Source organism: Chionomys nivalis, chromosome 3 (genome assembly GCF_950005125.1).
Source record: "Chionomys nivalis chromosome 3, mChiNiv1.1, whole genome shotgun sequence".
NCBI classification, from domain to species: Eukaryota; Metazoa; Chordata; class Mammalia; order Rodentia; family Cricetidae; genus Chionomys; species Chionomys nivalis.
In genome coordinates this window covers 20889556-20911380 of record NC_080088.1, presented here as the reverse complement: position 1 = coordinate 20911380, position 21825 = coordinate 20889556, and the positions used below count along the sequence as shown (strand labels likewise).

Genomic DNA, 21825 nt, shown 5'->3' with positions numbered 1-21825 from the left:
AAAGCCTATGGCTTTTTAACATGTGTCTTTTTGGATTTGACTATAAGAGATGCTCAACCCAGGATAAGGAATAACTCAGCAGAAGAGTGTAACTGTACAGGCTTCCGTCCTGAGCCCCTCGAGGAAAAGAGAGGGAGATGGCAGAGGGGCAGGGACTGAACCAGGTGTCCACGGACATTCCATAATTAGAAGAGTTCACAAATCTGGAAATGCTTATGCCCTCAGGCAGTTCAGGTGTGGAACTTGCATGCTGTGCTGGAGTTGAATGACCACCTTGGTTTGATGGTCACTTGGTTAAGTTTGAATTTAGCAAGTCGGCACAGTGTGTTTCAGAGTGATTATAACATCCTTACTCATTTTTAAGAAATGGAAGTATTTTGTTTTTTAATATTGACTGAGAGTAATTCTACTCATTGTAGGCTGCATATTTTTTAAAACTTAGGTCTTTTAAATTTCTGTTTGATTTTTTAAAAAAGGAAAGATATCAGGCTCATTAAATATATGTTTTTCAAATATTTGATTCTCAAGCTATAAACTTTTGAGAAAAATTCCAAAATGTCACAGGGGATTTTTCACATTGTTCAAAGCGTTGTCTTTTTGTAATGGCCTGAATAAGGCAGACATAAACTGCATATTAGGCATTTAAAGTTACAATGAGGTAACTGCATTTTTCTTCAAATGCTAAACAATTATTTAGCACGCAAAATCAGGTTGTTTAATTTGCCCTTCTGATTTATCTGAAGTAGCACTGTGTAAATGAGGAAGTAGGTCTAAGCAGGCTGGGACTGGGTACTGCAGTACACTTCAGAGCATATTCAGCTGGTACAATCCTTCATCGTGGCTGTCAATTCATCTTGACACTTAGTATTAGGAAGTTGTTTCATAGATATTGTGCTAATTGATGTGGCTTAAATACGTTTCTATCTAAACTGTGTGTGTTACAATGAAAATCATTCAGGTCACTGTTCTACCATGTTTCATTTCTTATCCTCACCCTGTTTCTTTTTTTTTTTCTTGCTGATTTTTTTATTAATTAATTAATTTAATTATTAAAGATTTCTGCCTCTTCCCCGCCACCACCTCCCCTTCCCTCCCCCTCCCCCAATCAAGTCTTCCTTCCTCCTCAGCCCAAAGAGTAAGCAGGTTTCTCTGCCCTGTGGGAGGTCCAAGGACCACCCACCTCCATCCAGGTCTATTAAGGTGAGCATCCAAACTACCTGGGCTCCCACAAAGCCATTACATGCAATAGGATCAAGAACCCATTGCCATTGTTCTTCAGTTCTCAGTAGTCCTCATTGTCCATTATGTTCAGCGAGACCGGTTTTGTCCCATGCTTTTTCAGTCCCCGGCCAGCTGGCCTTGGTGAGTTCCCGATAGATCATCCCCATTGCCTCAGTGTGTGGGTGCACCCCTCGCCGTCCTGAGTTCCTTGCTCGTGCTCACTCTCCTTCTGCTCCTCCTTTGGATCGTGAGACTTCAGTCCAGTGCTCCAATGTTGGTCTCTGTCTCTGTCTTCTTTCATCGCCTGATGAAGGTTAATATTCAGGGGGATGCTTATATGTTTTTCTTTGGGTTCACCTTCTTATTTAGCTTCTCTAGAGTCACGAATTATAGTCTCAATGTCCTTTATTTATGGCTAGAAACCAAATATGAGTGAGTACATCCCATGTTCCTCTTTTTGGGTCTGGCTTACCTCACTCAAGATAGTGTTTTCAATTTCCGTCCATTTGTATGCAAAATTCAAGAAGTCATTGTTTTTTACTGCTGAGTAGTACTCTAATATGTATATATTCCATACTTTCTTCATCCATTCTTCCAATGAAGGACATCTAGGTTGTTTCCAGGTTCTGGCAATTACAAACAATGCTGCTATGAACATAGTTGAGCATATACTTTTGTTGTATGTTTGGGCATCTCTTGGGTATATTCCCAATAGTGGTATTGCTGGGTCAAGAGGTAGGTTGAACCCGACTTTCCTGAGAAACCGCCACACTGCTTTCCAAAGTGGTTGCACAAGTTTGCATTCCCACCAGCAATGGATGAGAGTGCCCCTTTCTCCACAACCTCTCCAGCAGAGGCTATCATTGGTGTTTTTGATTTTAGCCATTCTGACCGGTGTAAGATGGTATCTTAATGTTGTCTTGATTTGCATTTCCCTGATTGCTAAGGAAGTTGAGCATGATCTTAAGTGACTTTTGGCCATTTGAACTTCTTCTGTTGAAAAGTCTCTGTTCAGCTCAGTGCCCCATTTTATAATTGGATTGATTAACCTTTTACGGTCTAATTTCTTGAGTTCTTTGTATATTTTGGATATCAGACCTTTGTCAGTTGCGGGGTTGGTGAAGATCTTCTCCCAGTCAGTGGGTTGCCTTTCTGTCTTAGTGACAGTGTCCTTTGCTTTACAGAAGCTTCTCAGTCTCAGGAGGTCCCATTTATTCAATGATGTCCTTAGTGTTTGTGCTGCTGGGGTTGTACGTAGGAAGTGTTCTCCTGTGCCCATGTGTTGTAGAGTACTTCCCACTTTCTCTTCTATCAGATTCAGTGTGTTTGGACTGATATTGAGGTCTTTAATCCATTTGGACTTGAGTTTTGTGCATGGTGATATATATGGATCTATTTTCATTCTTCTACAGATTGACTTCCAGTTTTGTCAGCACAATTTGTTGAAGATGCTCTCTTTTTTCCATTGTATACTTTTAGCTCCTTTATCGAAAATCAGGTGTTCATAGGTTTGTGGGCTAAAGTCAGGGTCTTCTATTCTATTCCATTGGTCGACTTCTCTGTTTTTATGCCAGTACCAAGCCGTTTTCAGTACTGTAGCTCTGTAATAGAGTTTGAAGTCTGGGATGGTAATGCCTCCAGACAATCCTTTATTGTATAAGATTGTTTTGGCTATCCTGGGTTTTTTGTTTTTCCATATAAAGTTGATTATTGTCTTCTCCAGATCTGTGAAGAATTTTGATGGGATTTTGATGGGGATTGCGTTGAATCTATAGATTGCTTTTGGTAGAATTGCCATTTTTACTATGTTGATCCTCCCAATCCAAGAGCAAGGGAGGTCCTTCCATTTTCTGGTATCCTCTTCAATTTCTTTCTTCAAAGACTTAAAGTTCTTGCCAAATAGATCTTTCACTTCCTTGGTCAGAGTTACCCCAAGGTATTTTATGCTATTTGTGGCTATCGTGAAAGGTGATGCTTCTCTGATTTCCCTCTCTGCTTCCTTATCCTTAGTGTATAGGAAGGCAACTGATTTTTTGGAGTTGATTTTGTATCCTGCCACATTACCAAAGGTGTTTATCAGCTGTAGGAGTTCTTTGGTAGAGTTTTTGGGGTCGGTTATGTATACTATCATATCATCTGCAAATAATGAAAGCTTAACTTCTTCCTTTCCAATATGGATCCCCTTGATCCCCTTATGTTGTCTTATTGCTATTGCTAGAACTTCAAGCACTATATTGAAGAGGTATGGAGAGAGTGGACATCCTTGTCGTGTTCCTGATTTTAGTGGGATGGCTTTGAGTTTTTCTCCATTTAATTTAATGTTAGCTGTCGGCTTGCTGTAAATAGCTTTTATTATATTTAGGTATGCCCCTTGTATCCCTAATCTCTCCAAGACCTTTATCATAAAGGAGTGTTGAATTTTGTCAAATGCTTTTTCAGCATCTAATGAAATGATCATATGGTTTTTCACCCTGTTTCATACCTGTCGTTCCTTGCAGCAATTTTCTGTTACTTTATTAATGTATTTTTCCTACAAAGCATCCTCAGCATTTGGAGAACTTCTATTCCAATGACCTGCCTTTGCTCCTGTCAGGTCTTTTGTCTTCACACTCCCCTTTCCTCCGAGTGTTCGAGATCACTCTTATATCCCCCATTCTCTCTGAATCCAATTCTCGGACTCTCCGTGAACTGCGTGGAGAGTCTCCATGATTCTCACTCTTCACCTTGCTCTCCATGGACTGCACATCTGAGTGCTGCTGAATAAGACATGCACAGCAGGAGTTGCTGCAATGTGTCTTGAATTTTCAGTGATGCACAGAAACGTAAATTCTGGCATAAAGGGAGGACTTGAGAAGAGAGCTTCATGTCCCTGCCTTGGTAACCTCACCTGGACAATGACACTGGCCTCCCTGAATTTTCCGTAGGGGCTATTTTCATTTCCCTACTCATTTCAAGCCTAAAATTTTATTTATTTACTTATTTGTCTCTTTATTATCTAACAAATATCTTTCAAATTTTCATGGAATTATTTTGAAGCCATAAAATGTACCAAAATTCTGAATTTAATTTAATTCCAACATCTTAATTTTTTTAGAATGGCCTATTTCCCTCTGTGTATGAGCTTTAGACTTCATTGGCTCTATCCATTTATACCCTTCCATATTCTTTTCATCATAAAATATGAAAGGGTGGTGTAAGCGGAGGCTGCTTGTTTGTTTCCTGGCTGCCCAGACCTGAATAATTACACAGAAAAGTATATTAATTACAAGCAGTGTTTGGCCTATTAGCTCAGGCTTCTTATTAACCAACTCTTATATCTTAATCTATTTCTATTAATCTATGTACCACCACAAAGCGGTGGCTTACCAGAAAGGTTCCAACATCCTCCTCCTTCAGTAGCCATATGGCATCTCCCTGACTCTGCCTACTCTTTCTCTGTATCTCTGTTTGGAGTTCCCACCTGGTTTTATTCTGTCCTGTCATAGGCTGAAGCTGCTTCTTTATTAACCAATGGTAATAAAGCATATTCACAGCATACTGAGGAGAATCTTATATCAGAAGGGCCATACACACATACATATGCATGTGTATATACACACATATCCAGTGTTAGCACAGTGTCTTAAGAGCTCATATACATGTAAGTTAAAATTACTATCTGTGACTAAGTGTGAATGAATACACTCGTGTATATGTATTAGCCAGTGGGAAATCTCTACTAACCCATTGTCACATGTATGCATACATATACACATATACATATATATTATATATAAAATATATATGGGTTCGTGTGTGTGTGTAGGAAAGCTCTACTCACCCATTATTCTCTGGAGCACAGTGATTGATGCTCTTTTAGATTCAGGAAAGGATCCATATATACAGTTACTTTTAGTAGCTGAAAAGCCAAATTGAGGAACATTAATTAACTTCTCCAACCATCCTATAGGAAAAAAATTTGAAAACACTGAAATGTTTGGTCAGTATCCACTTCAGGTCAACGGGTTCAAAGACCTGCATGAGTGCCTAGAAGCTGCGATGATTGAAGGAGAGATTGAATCGTTACATTCAGATAATTCAGGAAAATCAGGTCAAGAGGTGAGTTCAGCGTTTTCATTGTCCTCTTAACTCCCATTTTTTAAAAATGCCCCAATGCATATTTAAGGTTCTAATTACATAGCTGCTAATGATGGAGAAAATATTAAAAAATGTTTGCATTTAATTACAATAATTAGATGTAAATTGTGAAAGTTGTACAGAATATAATCTATGTTAGATTACATTCTACACAATTACATTGTACAGAATATAATCTATGTTAGATTACATTCTATACAATTATATTTTACAGAATATAATCTATGATAGATTATATTTAGATCATATTCCTGTTAAGGTTCAGATTTAAGATCATGCACACTTACTGAGGAGTATGTGGTGCCATTTTTGTGACTCTGGCATTCCCTTTAACAGCACCTTATTACAGGGCTTATAAAAATAAATAGCTTAAATCTTTGGTCCATTATTTTACATCTCTGTATCTGTTTGCTTGAATGTAAACATTCACCATTGAAACAAATAGTAGGCTTTTGTAAATCTTGAGGTTTACATGAAAACAACTTTTTTGAAGGTTCGTTGAATCTCACATGTGTATGTGTGGGTGAGTGGGGACACTGGCTCAGAGCAGCAAGAAATTTAACACATTAAACATAGTTTGTGTTTAAATTTTATAAATATAGTTTTACAAACAAACTTTATCTGCTAATTGCAAATCTTTTTCATAAATTACTATAATGTATAGTTGTAAGGTTCAAGATAAAAACGGGAAGAAAAAAGAAAAAAATCTAAACAAAATAGGAAGATAATGTTTTCCCAATTTTAGGGTGAGAACAGTGAGCATTAGTGCCAGACAAGTAATTTTCCCTCTGAGTCAAGTCATGGGATATGACAAGTGGGTCGATTTCAGGAAGTGTCACTCAGCAGAAGACTGAAGGAGGCAGAACTCTTGAGTCTTAATGGAAACTGTCCTTCTCTTCTGGCTGGGATTTCTAATGTAAACAATTGTGGAAAAAGAGCAGTATGGAGATAAGGTTTCCCTCTGTCCTCTTACACATCAGACCCACCATTGGGTTTTCCAAGGCTATGAAAACCTTTTAAAAAGACATCAGCTGTAAGGAAGCCACTGTACTCCTTTCTCCGTGATGTCAGACGGTGATGTCAGCAGCAGTGGTGTATCCCCATCTGAAAAAGTTCAATGGGGAAAACAGAAACTGATCTCAGTATTTGTTGTGTTTCCTTTCAGCATTGGTTTACTGAGCTGCCTCCTGTATTAACATTTGAACTGTCAAGATTTGAATTTAATCAAGCATTGGGAAGACCAGAAAAAATTCACAATAAATTAGAATTTCCCCAAGTTTTATATCTGGACAGGTATGGTTTACAGAGAATGTTACAGTTTTGCAACCTCTCAGTGAGTGAGGGAAGGGTAACTGTGTGGTAACTATGTGATGTTATTTCTTTCAGTTGAAGCCTCATTGATACATGATAGCTTGATATTTTTCATGGGAATATGTTCATTTCTTTTATAAATATATAGTTATAAATGCATATTGGAATGTTAAAATATTCTTGTGTTTTACATATGATATCTTATAAAATTTCAATTGACCCTTTATAGTAATAATTAGACTTAACACCATACCTGCTTCCAAGTTATTTGGAAATACTAATGATTGCTAATTTTTTCCTTGATAGGTATATGCACAGAAACAGAGAAATAACAAGAATTAAACGTGAAGAGATCAAACGACTTAAAGATTACCTCACAGTATTACAACAAAGATTAGAGAGGTATTTAACTTTTATGTAGTTATGATAGGAAAGTATGTATTTGGTGATTATCAAAATTTTTAATTTTTAGTATGCTCTGGGTAACTTATAACTTAAACTTATATGATTTGAAGTTTGATTAATTATTTTAGAAAATAGATTGCATCTTTAATAGGCTTTAAAGGCTTATTTAGAAATTGAAATTAAATATGTGATTATCATCAGCTTGTTCCCCTGATGCTATAAATGGAGCTAAAAGACTCTAGCACAGAGCATGAGATTTACTTTGTGTTGAAAAGAATGGCAGGTAAAAGAGAAGATTCAAACTCTAACCTCCCTGGTCTCCCAAACGTCATACAGCAGCGTCACTCGGGAATAAGGTAGGCAGTGAGAGGAGGTTAGGCAGCTCATAGGCGCGTGGCGAGAGCCAGTGCTATTGAGTACCCCAAGTGAGTGGCTGTGTGTGCAAATGTTGCTACATCCACAATACTGCATTATTTGTTAGGAAACCTCATGAAATGTAGAATGTGGGTGTCATGCAGCCAGATAAGTCCACAGGCTGAAATGTGGTGTATATAATTCCAGTTGGTTAGCTACAACTTTATTTGAGTTCCTCCCATTTGCTTTTAATCTTCACACTAATAACAAATTGTTGAGTGAATATGTATTATATTTCCAGTAGGTTTTATTCTCATAAGGTTCATATGTATGAAAAGTGCTCACAAAGTAAATAATGGTAAAAGCCACTACTTTGAAGCTGAGATCAGTGTAGGATTCAAAGAGAATATTTGCAGATGGTCCAACAGGTTGTCTTCCCACTGATCATAGTTTAGAACGGCATCTTCCCCTGATCCACAGTTTAGAACGCCATCTTCCCACTGATCCACAGTTTAGAACGACATCTTCCCCTGATCCACAGTTTAGAACGGCATCTTCTTACTGATCCACAGTTTAGAACGCCATCTTCCCCTGATCCACAGTTCAGAACAGTGTCTTAGGTACAGCTGTACTCACAGCTTTCCATTTTGATCAGTTTTGCTGTCCTTTCGAGAACATTTAGTGCATTTCTTTAATGTATATTCAGTTTCATCTTCTTCCTTAGAAAGTAAGCTTCATTTCTGACTTATTTGTGTTGTTTCATTTTATAAGACTTGCTTAAAAACATATTGCTGATGATATAGATAAAACATTGGTATATTTTATTAACAGATATTTAAGCTATGGTTCCGGTCCCAAAAGATTCCCCTTGGTAGATGTTCTACAGTATGCATTGGAATTTGCCTCGAGTAAACCTGTTTGCACCTCTCCGGTTGATGATATTGATGCTAGTTCCTCAACTAGTGGCTCCATACCATCCCAGTCTTCACCAAGGTAACGTTTCTACCTACACACAGCCTGCTGCTGGGCTGACTGTGTCCTGGAACACATCCGGGCAGGGTTTGATCAAGTGTGCATGCTGTGACTTCAACAACCCTTCTAAAACTCACTTAGAAGATTATTCTTTTATTATTTCAGTAGATCTATAGTTATCAATTGGAATTCTCATAAACTTTTTTCTATTCAGATTTATTCTTTGCAATGTTGTGGTCTGTAGATTTTAAACATTTTATCATATGTAAAGCAATTCAGAGTAGAATTTGTTTCTGTGACTCTAGCTTGGTATTAACAAGAGATCTTTAGAGCATGCATTAGATTTCTCATTTAAAAACAGAAAGACAATCTTACTTTAGACTCACAATTTCATCCTTGTGAGATTCAAGTCTTCAAGCACTAAGGATATTAGATCTGTTCTTAAGACCACTTCCTCTTGAAATTATGAGAGACTCTGATGCTATCTTATGTATCTGGCCTAGTCTTTCCTAGTGCTGGAAGTTTAATCAGTAATGTATTCTTTAAATACACAGCACAACAGAACAGCAGGGAACCCCTGCTTCAGAACTGCCCAGCTCATCACCTGCATCAGGTGCTGCCCTATCACTGAGGACAGTGATACACAAACCATTCACTCAGTCTCGGATACCTCCAGATTTACCCATGCATCCAGCACCAAGGCACATAACAGAAGAGGAACTGTCTGTGCTAGAGAGCTGTTTACATCGCTGGAGGACAGAAATAGAAAATGACACACGAGGTAAGAAGCTTCTCCTGGTGTGTTACTTCAGATGACGTCAGATACCTCTGGGTTTCATATTTAAACACAAGTATTTTTTTCAATCTTTTATGAAGATTTTCTGTGTGAGAAACTGATGTGACTCTCCAATTTTATGCAGTGAGTGTCGGAGTCACAGGGACTGAAAGGGCTTCCCCAGATTCCTTAACTGATTAATGATATAACAGATGGTCTGATTTGCAGTGGAGTATCTAAATTTGTATCAAACTGGCTTTGCCTTTGCAGCTACTCCATTGGTGAAATGTCACAGAGCATCAAAATTTGTACTTAGTGATGTCCGCATAGTGAAAAGGGGATGACTGTTTATGTTTAGGTGTAAAAATTTAAGAAGTTAGTTTTCATTTTTGTTTGTTTTTTCCTAAATTGTACTTAAGATTGAGCCTGGAGGCATCTTCGTGCTAGAGATGCTGAGTCCCATCTCCAACCTTAGACTTTTAATTTTTAAATCTGGTCTAACAGATTTGCAGAAATGATCCGTGAACCCAATGCCAGTATGGACAATTTTCAGGGACTATGCAGCAAAATAAGAAAAATAAGGATTTTATGTGCAGGAGCCATTGTACATGAATGCATCCATACTGTAGTGCCAAGTTGTCTTTCTTGAAAGAAATTTTATTTTGAACTCATATCTTTTTCTGTTAAAATATACTTTTTAACTTTAATATTTCATGATAAGTTATAGTATAGTTTTTTAACTTGTCAAAATATACATACCCAACTAACTCTAAACTATTAATTATAGTAAAAGGAAGAAATCACATTAAACAGCTTTCATTGCTCTAGGTGTCTTACTGTAAATGTCAAATTGACTCCTATGGTAAATGTGACTAAAGAACAATCGCAGCTTAATAGAGTCAATAATTGTACTGTTAGCCTCAGTAACTAGAGAGCTTATCTTAATGTTGTACATATACATAGAAAATAATGTTAATATTAGAATTTGCTAACATTAATTAAGCATAGTGTTTATTGAATGCTATAATAAGTGTTGGATAATTTTCTTCTGGACTTGGCAGATGGTAGGTGCTAATAAACATTTGACAGTAAGGTACTGAATCAAGGGAAAAAAGAAATGAAAAATTAGAAATATTATTCAGTGACAACAGGCACATGGAGGTTAACAATCACAGACCTGAGAGAGAAATCTCATTGCTCCCTTTAGTTCACAGTAGCATAAATAAGTAAAATAAACTTTTGTAAATACAAATTGGTGCCTCCCTACTTGGAAGAGGAAGAAAAGGTGATGAGTTCAATTTAGATAGATGTCAATTTAGATAGATGAGCATGAGGAACATTCATGGCATAAGAAGTTGTGTATACCATGCTGTGGACAAGGAAAGACTGATTCACTCCAGATCCTTGTTTTTGTCTTTAATTCCTATTGATACAGTGTACCAGCTTTAGTTTTAAAACTGTTGTGTTATATCCCAATGTACAGCAATAATGTATTTAATATCCATTGTTGGCCTACTACATATATATGCATGTATATAAATACATAATATAAACATAATATTTTTCAATAAATAGAATATGTTTTTAAGATAGCATTTTTTAGTTAAGGTTTGTATGTTTTAAAATTATGCCTGTTATAAATAGTTCTGTGTGAGAGGGTACTCTCAGAAAATTTCCAAACCCTGGATTTACTTTTTTCTGGAGTAGTCTGGTAGGTCATAAATGCCATTTCTGTGTCTTGATTTGCTTTCCCTTAATTATAAGTGCATTGAATTTTCATATTTTTAAAAATGTATTATTTATCTCATTATTTTATTTTGTAAACATTTTGGACAGTTTAATATATACCAAAACTGAAATGCTGAAAGTATTATATACATTATTTATTTACTGTAACAAGTTGTGAAGTAGTTTATTTGCCTATATTTTATATTAAGTATTTTTCTAATTCTTATTTCTGAAAAGGCAGTGTACTCTATTTGAAACATTAATATTTTTGCCCATAGTGCATGCCATAGACTCTATTTTCCCAGTTTGACATTTGACCTTTATGCTGGTTTTTGTTTTGTTGGTTATTTCCCTTTAATTTGTGTGTGTATTTTGTTTCCATGTATTTTGGTACATCCCTGTGTGCAGTGCCTCTGGAGGCCAGAAGTGGGCTTCAGATGCCCATAGGATTACAGTTACAGATGGTTGTGAGCTGCTGTGTATGTGGGTGCTGGGAATTGAACTCACATCTTCTGAAAGAGCAACCAGTGCTCTTAACCAGTGAGTCATCTCTGTAGCACCCCCCTTTTTTGGTTTGTAGTGCTGATTAAAATTTTAGGTGTTCATAGGGTGTTGATGTTATGTTTTTATGTTTTTTTTTTAATTTTCTACTAGGCTAAAATAATTCTTTCCAGAGTTTGAAGTTATTAATATTTTTTGATATTTTTTTTTCTGGCTTCTTGGTTCTCTTCAACCAATTAATAGTATGTTGTGATTATATGGTATTTAAATGTATTGATACAGTCATTTATTAAGATTTTGAAATTCTGAAATAATGTAGCTGTGGACACCCAGTCTTTAGTTTTATAGGATTCTTTTCTAGAGAAGTAGAAATAGAGGTAGAAAGTACTGTAGTTAGAGTCCTTTCCCTGGGTTACTTTAGTCTTTCAGTTACTTATATGTACACAAGCTCATAGTGGATTTTTTTCTAGAAAAATCTCCAGTACCATGTGTGTATGTATGGGGTGGTGGGTTAGGATTCCTTGAAAGCTTACTGAATGCTTGAGTGCAGTTTAATTTTCTTGGCACTGCATATTTCTTTGATGAGTCCTATTTTTGGTACTTTTGACTTTATTTCACAAGGACTCCAATGCTAGTTAATATCTATTTTTGACATTCTTAAATTTATTGAATAATTCTTAGCTGGAAGAGGAATGATAACTAGCATCTTAAAGACTAGTTTAGGAAACTTTTCTTCTTCTCTAGTGTGATTATAAGAGAACCTCGGTCCCTCTGCTATTACTCTCAGTAAAAATTCATGTGACACTTGTCATCCATTAAGTCACGACTTCTGTCTGCAGATCTGCAGGAAAGCATATCCAGAATCCACCGAACCATTGAACTTATGTACTCTGACAAATCCATGATCCAAGTAAGTGAACACTGAGCTGCTATCATTGTCAGAATTGTTGACATACACTCTAATTCATCTTTACATTGCTTTTAAGGATGTTTTTTAATTATGTGGATGTTTCTGTGTTTATCAGTGCCTCTGGAGGCCAAAGGTGTTAGATAACTTTTGAGCTGGAGTTGCAGGCAGCTATGATCGGCTGCACATATGTGCTGAGGATAAAACTTAGGTCCTCTGGAAGAGCAATAAGTGCTTTTGACTGTTGAACTACTATCCTTCCATCCTCTCTCGTTTATCTTATCTATCTTATACTAACTCCCAATACATGTTTTGTCCTATAACTTGGATATATTTTATTATAATAAGTAATATATTTGGTATTACAGAATAAACTAATGGGAGAAAATTTCTGATAAAAATTTTAAAACATTTCCTTTATGATATACCTAGCTACCTTAAAAATATTTCAATAAAATCTATTTTCCAAACATCAGAAAACATATGCCCATTTAAAGATACTTAATTTTGGGAGAGTTACAAAACTCAGTTAATGTTTAATTTCTAGCTGGGAGTGGTAGCACTCTCCTTTAAAGCCAGCACCCAGAATGTTGGGTCACGTAGATCTAGCACATGGTTTCCAGGCCAAGGAGGGCTACATAGTAAGAAACTGTTTCCAAACAGCAAGAAGAGATAAAATGTTAACTCTGGATATGAAGAGATTATACAGTCTGTTTTTTGTGAAAACTGAGGGAAACTGTGTGTGTATTAAATGTTCACCATGACTCCTTTGTTCAGTAGAAATAAGTGGTAGGCCTCACACTAACACACACTAGTCTATTTTCAATTACTACACGTTTTGTATATATTTTAGTTTATTTAACTCCTCCAGATTTCCAGCCACCCCCAGATTATTTTGCATGTTATTTTTTTTTGTTCTGTTGTTTTTCTCTAAAAGTTTGATTCCAGCTACTTTACTTCCATTTAAAAAAAAAGTGCCCTCCTCCCTGCATCTTTCCTCAAATAGGGAGTGTTCAGATTCAGTTGGAGATGGTATAAAGACTGTATATTCAAAGTTCTACTTTGTTTTTTTTTCCATGTTAGGTCCCTTATCGCCTTCATGCTGTTTTAGTTCACGAAGGTCAGGCCAATGCCGGGCACTATTGGGCATATATTTTTGACCATCGTGAAAGCAGATGGATGAAGTACAATGATATTGCTGTGACTAAGTCATCATGGGAAGAGCTAGTAAGGGACTCTTTTGGTGGTTATCGAAATGCCAGTGCTTACTGTTTGATGTACATAAATGACAAGGCACAATTCTTAATACAAGGTAAGATGATGCATCATCACCATTATTATTGTTTAGAGGTTATTTACCTTTTATTTTTATGTATGAGTGTTTTACCTGCATGTATAAGAGTGCACTGTATAAGAAGAGCCTCGTGCCTGTGTGCCCACCAGAAGATCAGAGTGGATCCCTTAGAACTGGAGTTACAGACTGTTATCGAGAGCCACTATATGGATGTTGGGGACTGTATCCATGTCCTCAAGAACAGCAAGTTCTTTTGACTGCTAAGCCAGGTCTGCAGTCCCAGAGTGATAGACTTTTGAATAAGGACTCAGGGTGGAAAATGCGATGTGGGAAGCTGAATTGAGGAAGTGGCATAACCTAAGGTAGACTTTGGCAATGTGACCCATGCAGTCATATTGTCCTCACAGCTAAATAGTAAGTGTAAAGCTGAATGTTTTCCTCCATGGTGCATCGACACATTGACGGACATTTGACACCTCAGGTAACACAGAAGACTTTCTTTCTGGGCTGTGACATTTCCTCCAGTTTCACTTAGCAGTCTTGTACATTTTGAACTTTATATACTTTACTATATTTGAACTTCATGTCTTCTCCTCTTGCAAAGTTTTTTGTAACATTCAAAAACATTTGTTTATGTGTTCTCAAACAGATTTCTTCCATTGGATAGGGTGTGTGTTTGGCTAGCCTTGCTCACTGTAATCTTCTTAGCTCAGAGCCAAAGCCAGTATGAGTCTTTTTTGTTGTTGTTGTTGTTACTCTAACACGGGCTTTTCATAAAGAAAACACCCAGTAAAGGCTCTGAAGAGATGCAGCCAACTTTTTTTTTTGTATCACCTGACCAGGCTGTCCATTTCTAACTTAAGAGAGTTTACAATTCACGTGACTTGTTAAGTACTGGTTACATACTATGTCAGAACATCTTGCTGCATTGATAAGCTTCTTAAGTTTGTATTTTTGTGTTATAGTTAACTCCTTAACATGAAAAACAGTTTCAGTTCTGCGTAGAGCCTAAAAAAAGTCATGATTGCTGCCCACTTCTGTGAAAAGGCCACTTTCTGCATGATCATAGATTGGGTGCTGTCTTAGAGTGGCAAAAATGATATTATATCAGTGTTAGAGACACAAAACATTTTAATCACAGATTGTGTCTCATCAGTACCCTTCAGACTCTAGAAACTTCTCAGAATCCCTTAGTTCATTTTCAAATACTCATGCCATTGTTTGTCTGAGCACTTTAAGACTTTTAAAGAAAAGCTAGGTAATATTGTTTGAAATAATAACTATATATAATAGTGGTCTAGAGTTTATATTCTATTTGAAATGTATTCTTGTTTGAGCTTTGCATTTTTCCTTTAATTCTTAATTTTATAGTAGTTTTTTGAAATTTGATTTGCAGAGGAGTTTAATAAAGAGACTGGGCAGGCCCTTGTTGGACTAGAAACATTGCCACCAGATTTGAGAGATTTTGTTGAGGAAGACAACCAACGATTTGAGAAGGAACTTGAAGAATGGGATACGCAACTTGCACAAAGAGCATTGCAGGAAAAGCTTTTAGCTGCTCAAAAACTGAGGGAGGCGGAGTTTTCTGCAGCTACAGGTTTGTCAAATTTTACTGTTGTATTTTATTATTAAGTAACAGCATCAATTATTATTGTGTTTTAATATATGATATGCTCACTAATGCTCAGGAGTAGAGCCATGTGCTCAACACCCAATTTTTTTTAAAAAAAAAATTGAATAATGTTAGTCAAAACTAAATATTTAAAACTATCTGTCAAGCTAAAAATGGTATATAGGTAATTAAAACTGGCACCTGTTTAAGAAATTAAAGCATGAAATTTAACTACAGTCAAGCATAAAGAAGCAATAGAAGTTAGTAAAGGTCTAGGACCCCCCATGCCCAGAGCTCAGAGCTTCCTTGTTCCTTGACCGACACCACTGCACATACATTTGCCTTTTCAAGAAAATTGCTAAGATTTTCCTGCCTACTTTGAGCCAGGTGCTATCCTTCTGGCAGGAAGAAGGAAAGGCTGTGGTTAGGAAAGAAGTAAATTGACTTGCTGGGTCAATTATGAAAGAGTTCTCAATAGACAATATTAAAATACTCATGTTTATTATATAATACTGGGATAGCAGCATTGATTCAGTTTCTTTTTTCTTAAATTGTGATTACAAAACAGGGTTGGGAATATACCTCAGTTGTAGAGCCATATGATCAATACCTACTTTTACAAAAGATAAAGTAATTTCACTAAGCACTAAATATTTAAAACTGTCTTCCAAGCTAAAAATTGTATACAGATCAATAAAACTGGCAAATTCATAAAAAGCATAAATGTTAAAATATGTAATTCTTAGATATTACCTGAAAAAACATTAAATATTCAAAGTAAATACTAAAATAATTTAATACAAAGAGCTTTTAGGACAATTGAAGATAAAATTTCTTTTAATCTTTTTTTAAGCAGATTAATTGCAAACAGGTTTTAGGACCATGAGTTTCTTGCTACAAATTTCCCATTTCTCTGCACTGAAAAGTGAGAAGATAGGAAGTAAATCTAGAGAATTTCCACACAAAAATGAGAAAACCCAGAGAGACCCCTGACTTCTCATCTCTGCTTCTCTCCACTCTGAGTGGATCATTTTACCTACTCACTTTCCTTGCCGGGATTTCCATCTTCTTTTCTCAATAAAGATTAAGCAAAGGAACCAGCTACAGATCTGTATCCACTTAGTGATATTTCAAGAAGGAATATTAGTGACTTAGGGTTTCTCTTGCTGTGAAGAGGCACCATGACAACAGCAACTTTTATAAAGGAAAACATTTAATTGGGTGGCTTGCAGTTCCAGGGGTTTAGTCCATTATCATCATTGGTGCGGCCTGGTGGCATACAGGCTTAACATGGTACTGGAGAAGGAGCTGAGAGTTAATACACCTGTTGACCTGCAGCAACAGGAAGTGGTTGAGACACTGGGTATGGCTTGGTCATATATGAGACCTCAAAACCTACCGCTACTTCCTCCAACAAGGCCATACCTACCTCAACTAAGCCAGACCTCCTAATAGTGCCACCCCCTATGAGCTTATGGGGGCCAACTACATTTAAACTACCACCACTAGGATATACAATACTAATCAAATTGCTATTTGTTGTTTGCTAAACCTAGTAGTATTATTTTTTTCCAGTAATATTCATTGCCCACAGAAGCTAAATGTATGCAAATCTTATCCAGCCTATCTTCCAACTCTTCCCTCTTCTTTTCTTAATTCATTATGTTCAATTAGTGCTATCCATAGTATGCGGACATTGAGCTCCATCTACCAGAGAATAGCCAGCTTACCATGGGCTGCCAGCTCTTAAATATAACAAAGTAATGTCTTTTTTGTTATGAGTTAGCTTGATGTTTAACTCATGTTTTGAGGCCTTTATTATTAACATTACACAGTTGAGTTTAGAGACCCAGAAATGCAGACTCAAGAGTTCCATGTTTGTTTGCTCACAGCCAGCCCAACATTGCTCTCTCAAAGCTGTGTTTAGGGGAGGATTGAATATACTCTTGATTGAATGGAGAAGATGCAGTAATCTCTTTTTCTCTGTCAGTATGCATGTGGTGAATATGGTTCCCAGAAAGTCAAGGTAATAAGCACCTTTTTTTTCCTTGAGTGCTTCTCTGATTACTTTTCTAGGCTGTTAGCTTGTCCCTCCTCTCACCTTAACCTGTTCCTCATAGCTCTCACATGTAGGGAACTTTCCTACAATGGTGACATTGCTAATAGTGTTCATAACTTAGGCAGTTTTTATCCTCTGAATATCTCAAAATATTTATGAATCTTTTCAAGATCACTCCAATCTATTTTCACTACCAAGTTTTTTATAACCCTTCTTAGTTTGTCCTTAATTTTAATTTGCTTATTAATGTGATTTATATCAAGGTTTTTTTAAGAGTCTTTTATTGATCCTTAAAAATGTTTTCCAAAAACTCTTTCTTCTTCCTAGACTCTTTTCATTTCCAAAATAATCCTGCCCACAAGTTTCAAGACACAAATCAGCTGGCATATCTTCTAAAATGTTCTTATTAATAGCACTCTCCCAAGTGTGTATATTGGGCCCATAGTTCATTTCTAGAAAGTTATGAATATCATTACATTTAATATATTGTATTATAATAGATTTATCTTGATTTCCTGTGAAATTAAAATAGATGACATATATAAATATTTATGTAATGTCAGTTTTTTAGTCTATCCATAGAAAGTCAGTCTGGGTGACAGTCAAAATCATTTAATATTGCCTATAAAGTATTTTGAAATCACATTTCTAAATAGAAGAAAACCATGGACCCATGAAATATAATAGATTTGACTGTCCTCATCAAATAAAATTATTCTTTTAGATGCTTGATATTGATAAACTCTTGGACTGTTAGTTAGACTAGTATTTTACCAGGTTGGTTTTTTTGCCCTTGTTGTGCTAAGTTCTCTAACCTATTAGCCATTATTCTTGCTGTATGGTGAAAAGAAACTGGCAAACACAGGGAAACACTTTCTTGGCAAATGTCTGTAAAGTCCTAAGTATAAAGCAAGAAACCATCCAGGAAGAGATGCACTGTCTTATTGGAAGTATCTTATTATTATCTCTACCCTGTCCTCAGTAGGGGTATTGAACATACCATTCTCAATCAGGAACTAGTTATACATGTAGGGAATTAATGATTTTAGCTTCTCTCCTTCCTTGCTATATATGATTTAAGCAATCTCACTTCTGGTTTTCCTTATAGTAAAAATCACCTCTATCCCCATAGTAACCCATGTCAAAAATTGTGGAATTACCTTTATGTTCAAGTTCTGATTCCTAATGTTGCTTCCAAAATACACATTTACATCTCATCACTTTTGTCTGCCCTTATTGCTGTCTGTCATCCAAAGGGCAATCATATCGTTTAAGATTGCTCCAATAGCTTTTAATATCTTCATGACCTCAATTCTACTTTCTTTTGTAATCCATTACCCAAGATGTAACTAGTATAATTTTCTGTGTGTGCTAGAGATAGAACTGAAAGACTTTTGCATACTAGTAAGCTTTATATAGCCCATAATTCTTTAAAGAAAAAAACTTGTTATACTGCTGTTGTATTAAAACTTTTCCTATCTCTTGTTCAGCTCAAAACATTTCTAGGATTCAGGACTGTTAGCCTTTTCCAATCAGCATCCTACCTTGATTCTTTGTTATTGTACGGTGTAACACCTAGCTTACTATCATTACTTGGCTGTTTGTGTTTCCTCTGACAGAATAAACTCACTAACCATTGGGTTTTGGAGTTCACCTTATCCTCCATCCCACAAACTAAATTGCTTACAAAACCCTCATTTTATTTCTAGACTTTATTGTCCTGATACGGCTATGTTTTACTGCCTTTCTATTGCTGTAACAAAACACCATGGACAAGGCAACCTCTAAGAGAAAACAATTGGAGCTCGTGGTTGCAGAGCATTTGTGTCCATGACTCATGGCAGGGAGCTTGGTGGCAGAAAGGCTGCAGCAGTAGCTGATAACTTATATCTGATTCAAAAGCACGAGGCAGAGATGGATACCCTCTGAGTACTGTCTGCTTTGGAACTTCAAAGGCTGTCTCCAGTGACACATCTCCTCTAAGGGGAACCTGCCTCCAAATGTTTTGGAAGTAGTTCCAGCAACTTGGGATCGGGTGTTCAAACACTTGAACCTATGGAGCATTCTCATTCAAACCTTTTTGCAATTATTATCCTTCCATTTTTAATTAGTGATCTTGTCCATAATTAATTCTAAGAGAAGACGTTACTGTCTGTTTTGTCACTCCTGGAGATCTAGTGCCTAGCTTTGTACCTGGCACACAGTTAGGTGTTTAATTAAAATTTGTTGGTGAAATGAATGCCCATATGTGTATATTGAAATTGTAGTATATGTATATTGAAATTGTAGTACTATGTTTTGAATGATAAATGCTTGGTATAAAAGTAAAACGTTAAATGACGTTTTCCTGTGGCTCTGCTTTGTCTCGTGGGATGTCTCACTAACTCTAGCAGCAGTGTGGAGGGTTCATCCTGTCTGTCATTCTTCATGTTCATTCTTTAGCTTAACAATTTCCATTGTTCTATTAAGTTATGTTCCTATTTTTGCTGGGCCTTAGAGAATTAGCAATGCAAAAGGGAAATAGCATGCCCGCTCATGAGAGTTTTACAGCGTGGCAGGGGATATAAGTTTTAAGTCAACTGATAATTAAGCCATAATTGTGGTAAAGTTGTCTTTAAATGACAAGTTTTGTGTTACTGTAGAACAGGGGTTCTCTTGTGTTAGTGGTTTTCTTTCTGTAAAGGAGCCATTTGCTTTTATGGAGACTCTCCATTGTCACATTTTGCGAGGGGACAGAGGTGTTACATCAGGAGGGATATGCTGGGTTCACAAGTGTCCCTCTACTCCCCAGACTTACTCAAACCACTGGTACTTAAGCAAGTAAGCAAATTCCCAGAAGGTGGGAGAACACACAGGTGGAGGGAAGAGCATACAGTGCTGATGGGTGGAAGGCGAACTTCTCTTTTCGTGTCCACAGAAGTGGTGGTGTGTGGCCTCTTTCCAGCAGAGGATATAAGGAGGCATTGAAAGGGAAGGTCAAAGCCCAATGACATAAGCTTTGTAGGTCATTGTATAGTCAGTGTATGGTTGGACCTATGATCTGGAGCTCAAGTTAGGTAGAGCTGGAAGTAACTTCGAATCCTTTTCCTGTATGGTATTTGAAGACACAAACTCATGTTGGCACCAGTGTGGAAGGTTGCCATTGTTTTCTCTTGTGAGAGTACTCAGCTTTCGAGGGATAGGATCGCAAAGGAGACAGTAGGGTTCACTCAGGGTTACAATTTGTCAGATAGAGATGGGGAAAAATACAAACATGTTCTCATTGCAGAAATGCATGCCGAAATTCCTATCGGAAACCAATTTTCCTTTTGACAAAACCTGGATGGTTTTGAGACTTTGGTGCTTTTCATGTAGAAAATCTCCTTATGTAAAACATAATTAAATAGTCTTGGTTTTGTTATTTCCTTTTTGCTTACTTTTGGTTGGAAAGATCCTAGTGTATCGAAGGTCACATTTTATAGCACAAGACTTGACTTGGTTAGTGCATAACTTCTGAGCTAGCAAGAAGCTCCTCATCGTCATCTAGTGTCTCGTGGTCTATGTTAAGATGCACAATTGATTCTTTTCTCCTGAAGCACAAGCAGGAGGAGCAGACTATCTAGAGCAGCCATCAAGGAGTGACTTCTCAAAACACTGGAAAGAAGAAACCGTCCGAGTGATCGCCAAAGCAGCGCATGAGCACGGAGATAAAGGGCCCGAGACAGTTTTACAGTCGGTAAGACCTCTTCTGTGCCTCTCGGAACACAGCATTCCCACAGTGTAATGGAAAGTTACCCTGACTGGGAGGTGGGGATGCTGTGGCTCTGCCACAGCGTGATCTGGGAGCGTGGGCTCTCATTTCCTCAGCTTATTGTTTTATATCAAATTCCCTCTTAAGTTTCTATTTTCTTGTCAGAGGAATAAGAAGAATCAGCAATCACAGACTAAATTGTCCATTTGACTTGGAATTTAAAGAGAAGTATATATAAAGTTCGATAGTTTTTATCTTCTCCTCCATCCCCGTCTGTGATGTGCCAATCCTGGAATAATTAGGAGTTTAAGATGAGGTTATCATTGTCTTGACAAAAGTGTTTAACAAGAAGTGAGATTATTACTAGGAAATAGGTGTGCTGTGCAGTTTGTGAGTATTCTGGGTAGAATCTTACAGTAATGTGTTTCCAGTTTGTCTTGTAGTCATCCCACCCCCATTTTAGTAGTGAATATGACCAGTCCCCACGCTTTATGAGAGCTCCTATAGGATGTGAAGACTGTGTTTGCAGAGAACTAAAGCAAATCAGGCACTTCAGAAATTTACATGACAGTCAGTCTCAGCAATAGCCTGCTGACTTAAGACCTCCATAAACCAAACATTCCAGTTAAGTGAGACTTTCTGTTAGCTATGTTGTGATGAACTAAATAATAACCAGAAGTTCTTTTGCTTTCACTTCCAGCTTGGAAATATATTACAGCCTTCTTAGTATAAAAATTAATTTAAATATCTTATTTTATGATTATAAGTTCTGCAAATGTCTTAGAATCTGTAAATTAATTTAAGAATATTAGGTAACTC

At 36.8% G+C, this 21825-nt stretch overlaps 1 protein-coding gene across 2 annotated transcripts in view; it reads left to right on the top strand.

Moving 5' to 3' along the window:
- Usp25 (ubiquitin specific peptidase 25) overlaps nt 1–21825 on the top strand; it is a 111787-nt gene that overhangs the window by 63939 nt on the left and 26023 nt on the right. For both annotated transcript variants that reach the window (XM_057763625.1, XM_057763624.1), the window contains exons 10-18: nt 5171–5319; nt 6524–6651; nt 6976–7071; nt 8260–8421; nt 8955–9181; nt 12244–12314; nt 13395–13623; nt 15002–15202; nt 20852–20991. In XM_057763625.1, the coding sequence (XP_057619608.1) occupies nt 5171–5319; nt 6524–6651; nt 6976–7071; nt 8260–8421; nt 8955–9181; nt 12244–12314; nt 13395–13623; nt 15002–15202; nt 20852–20991 (1403 nt within the window). The remainder of the gene's footprint in view (nt 1–5170; nt 5320–6523; nt 6652–6975; nt 7072–8259; nt 8422–8954; nt 9182–12243; nt 12315–13394; nt 13624–15001; nt 15203–20851; nt 20992–21825) is intronic.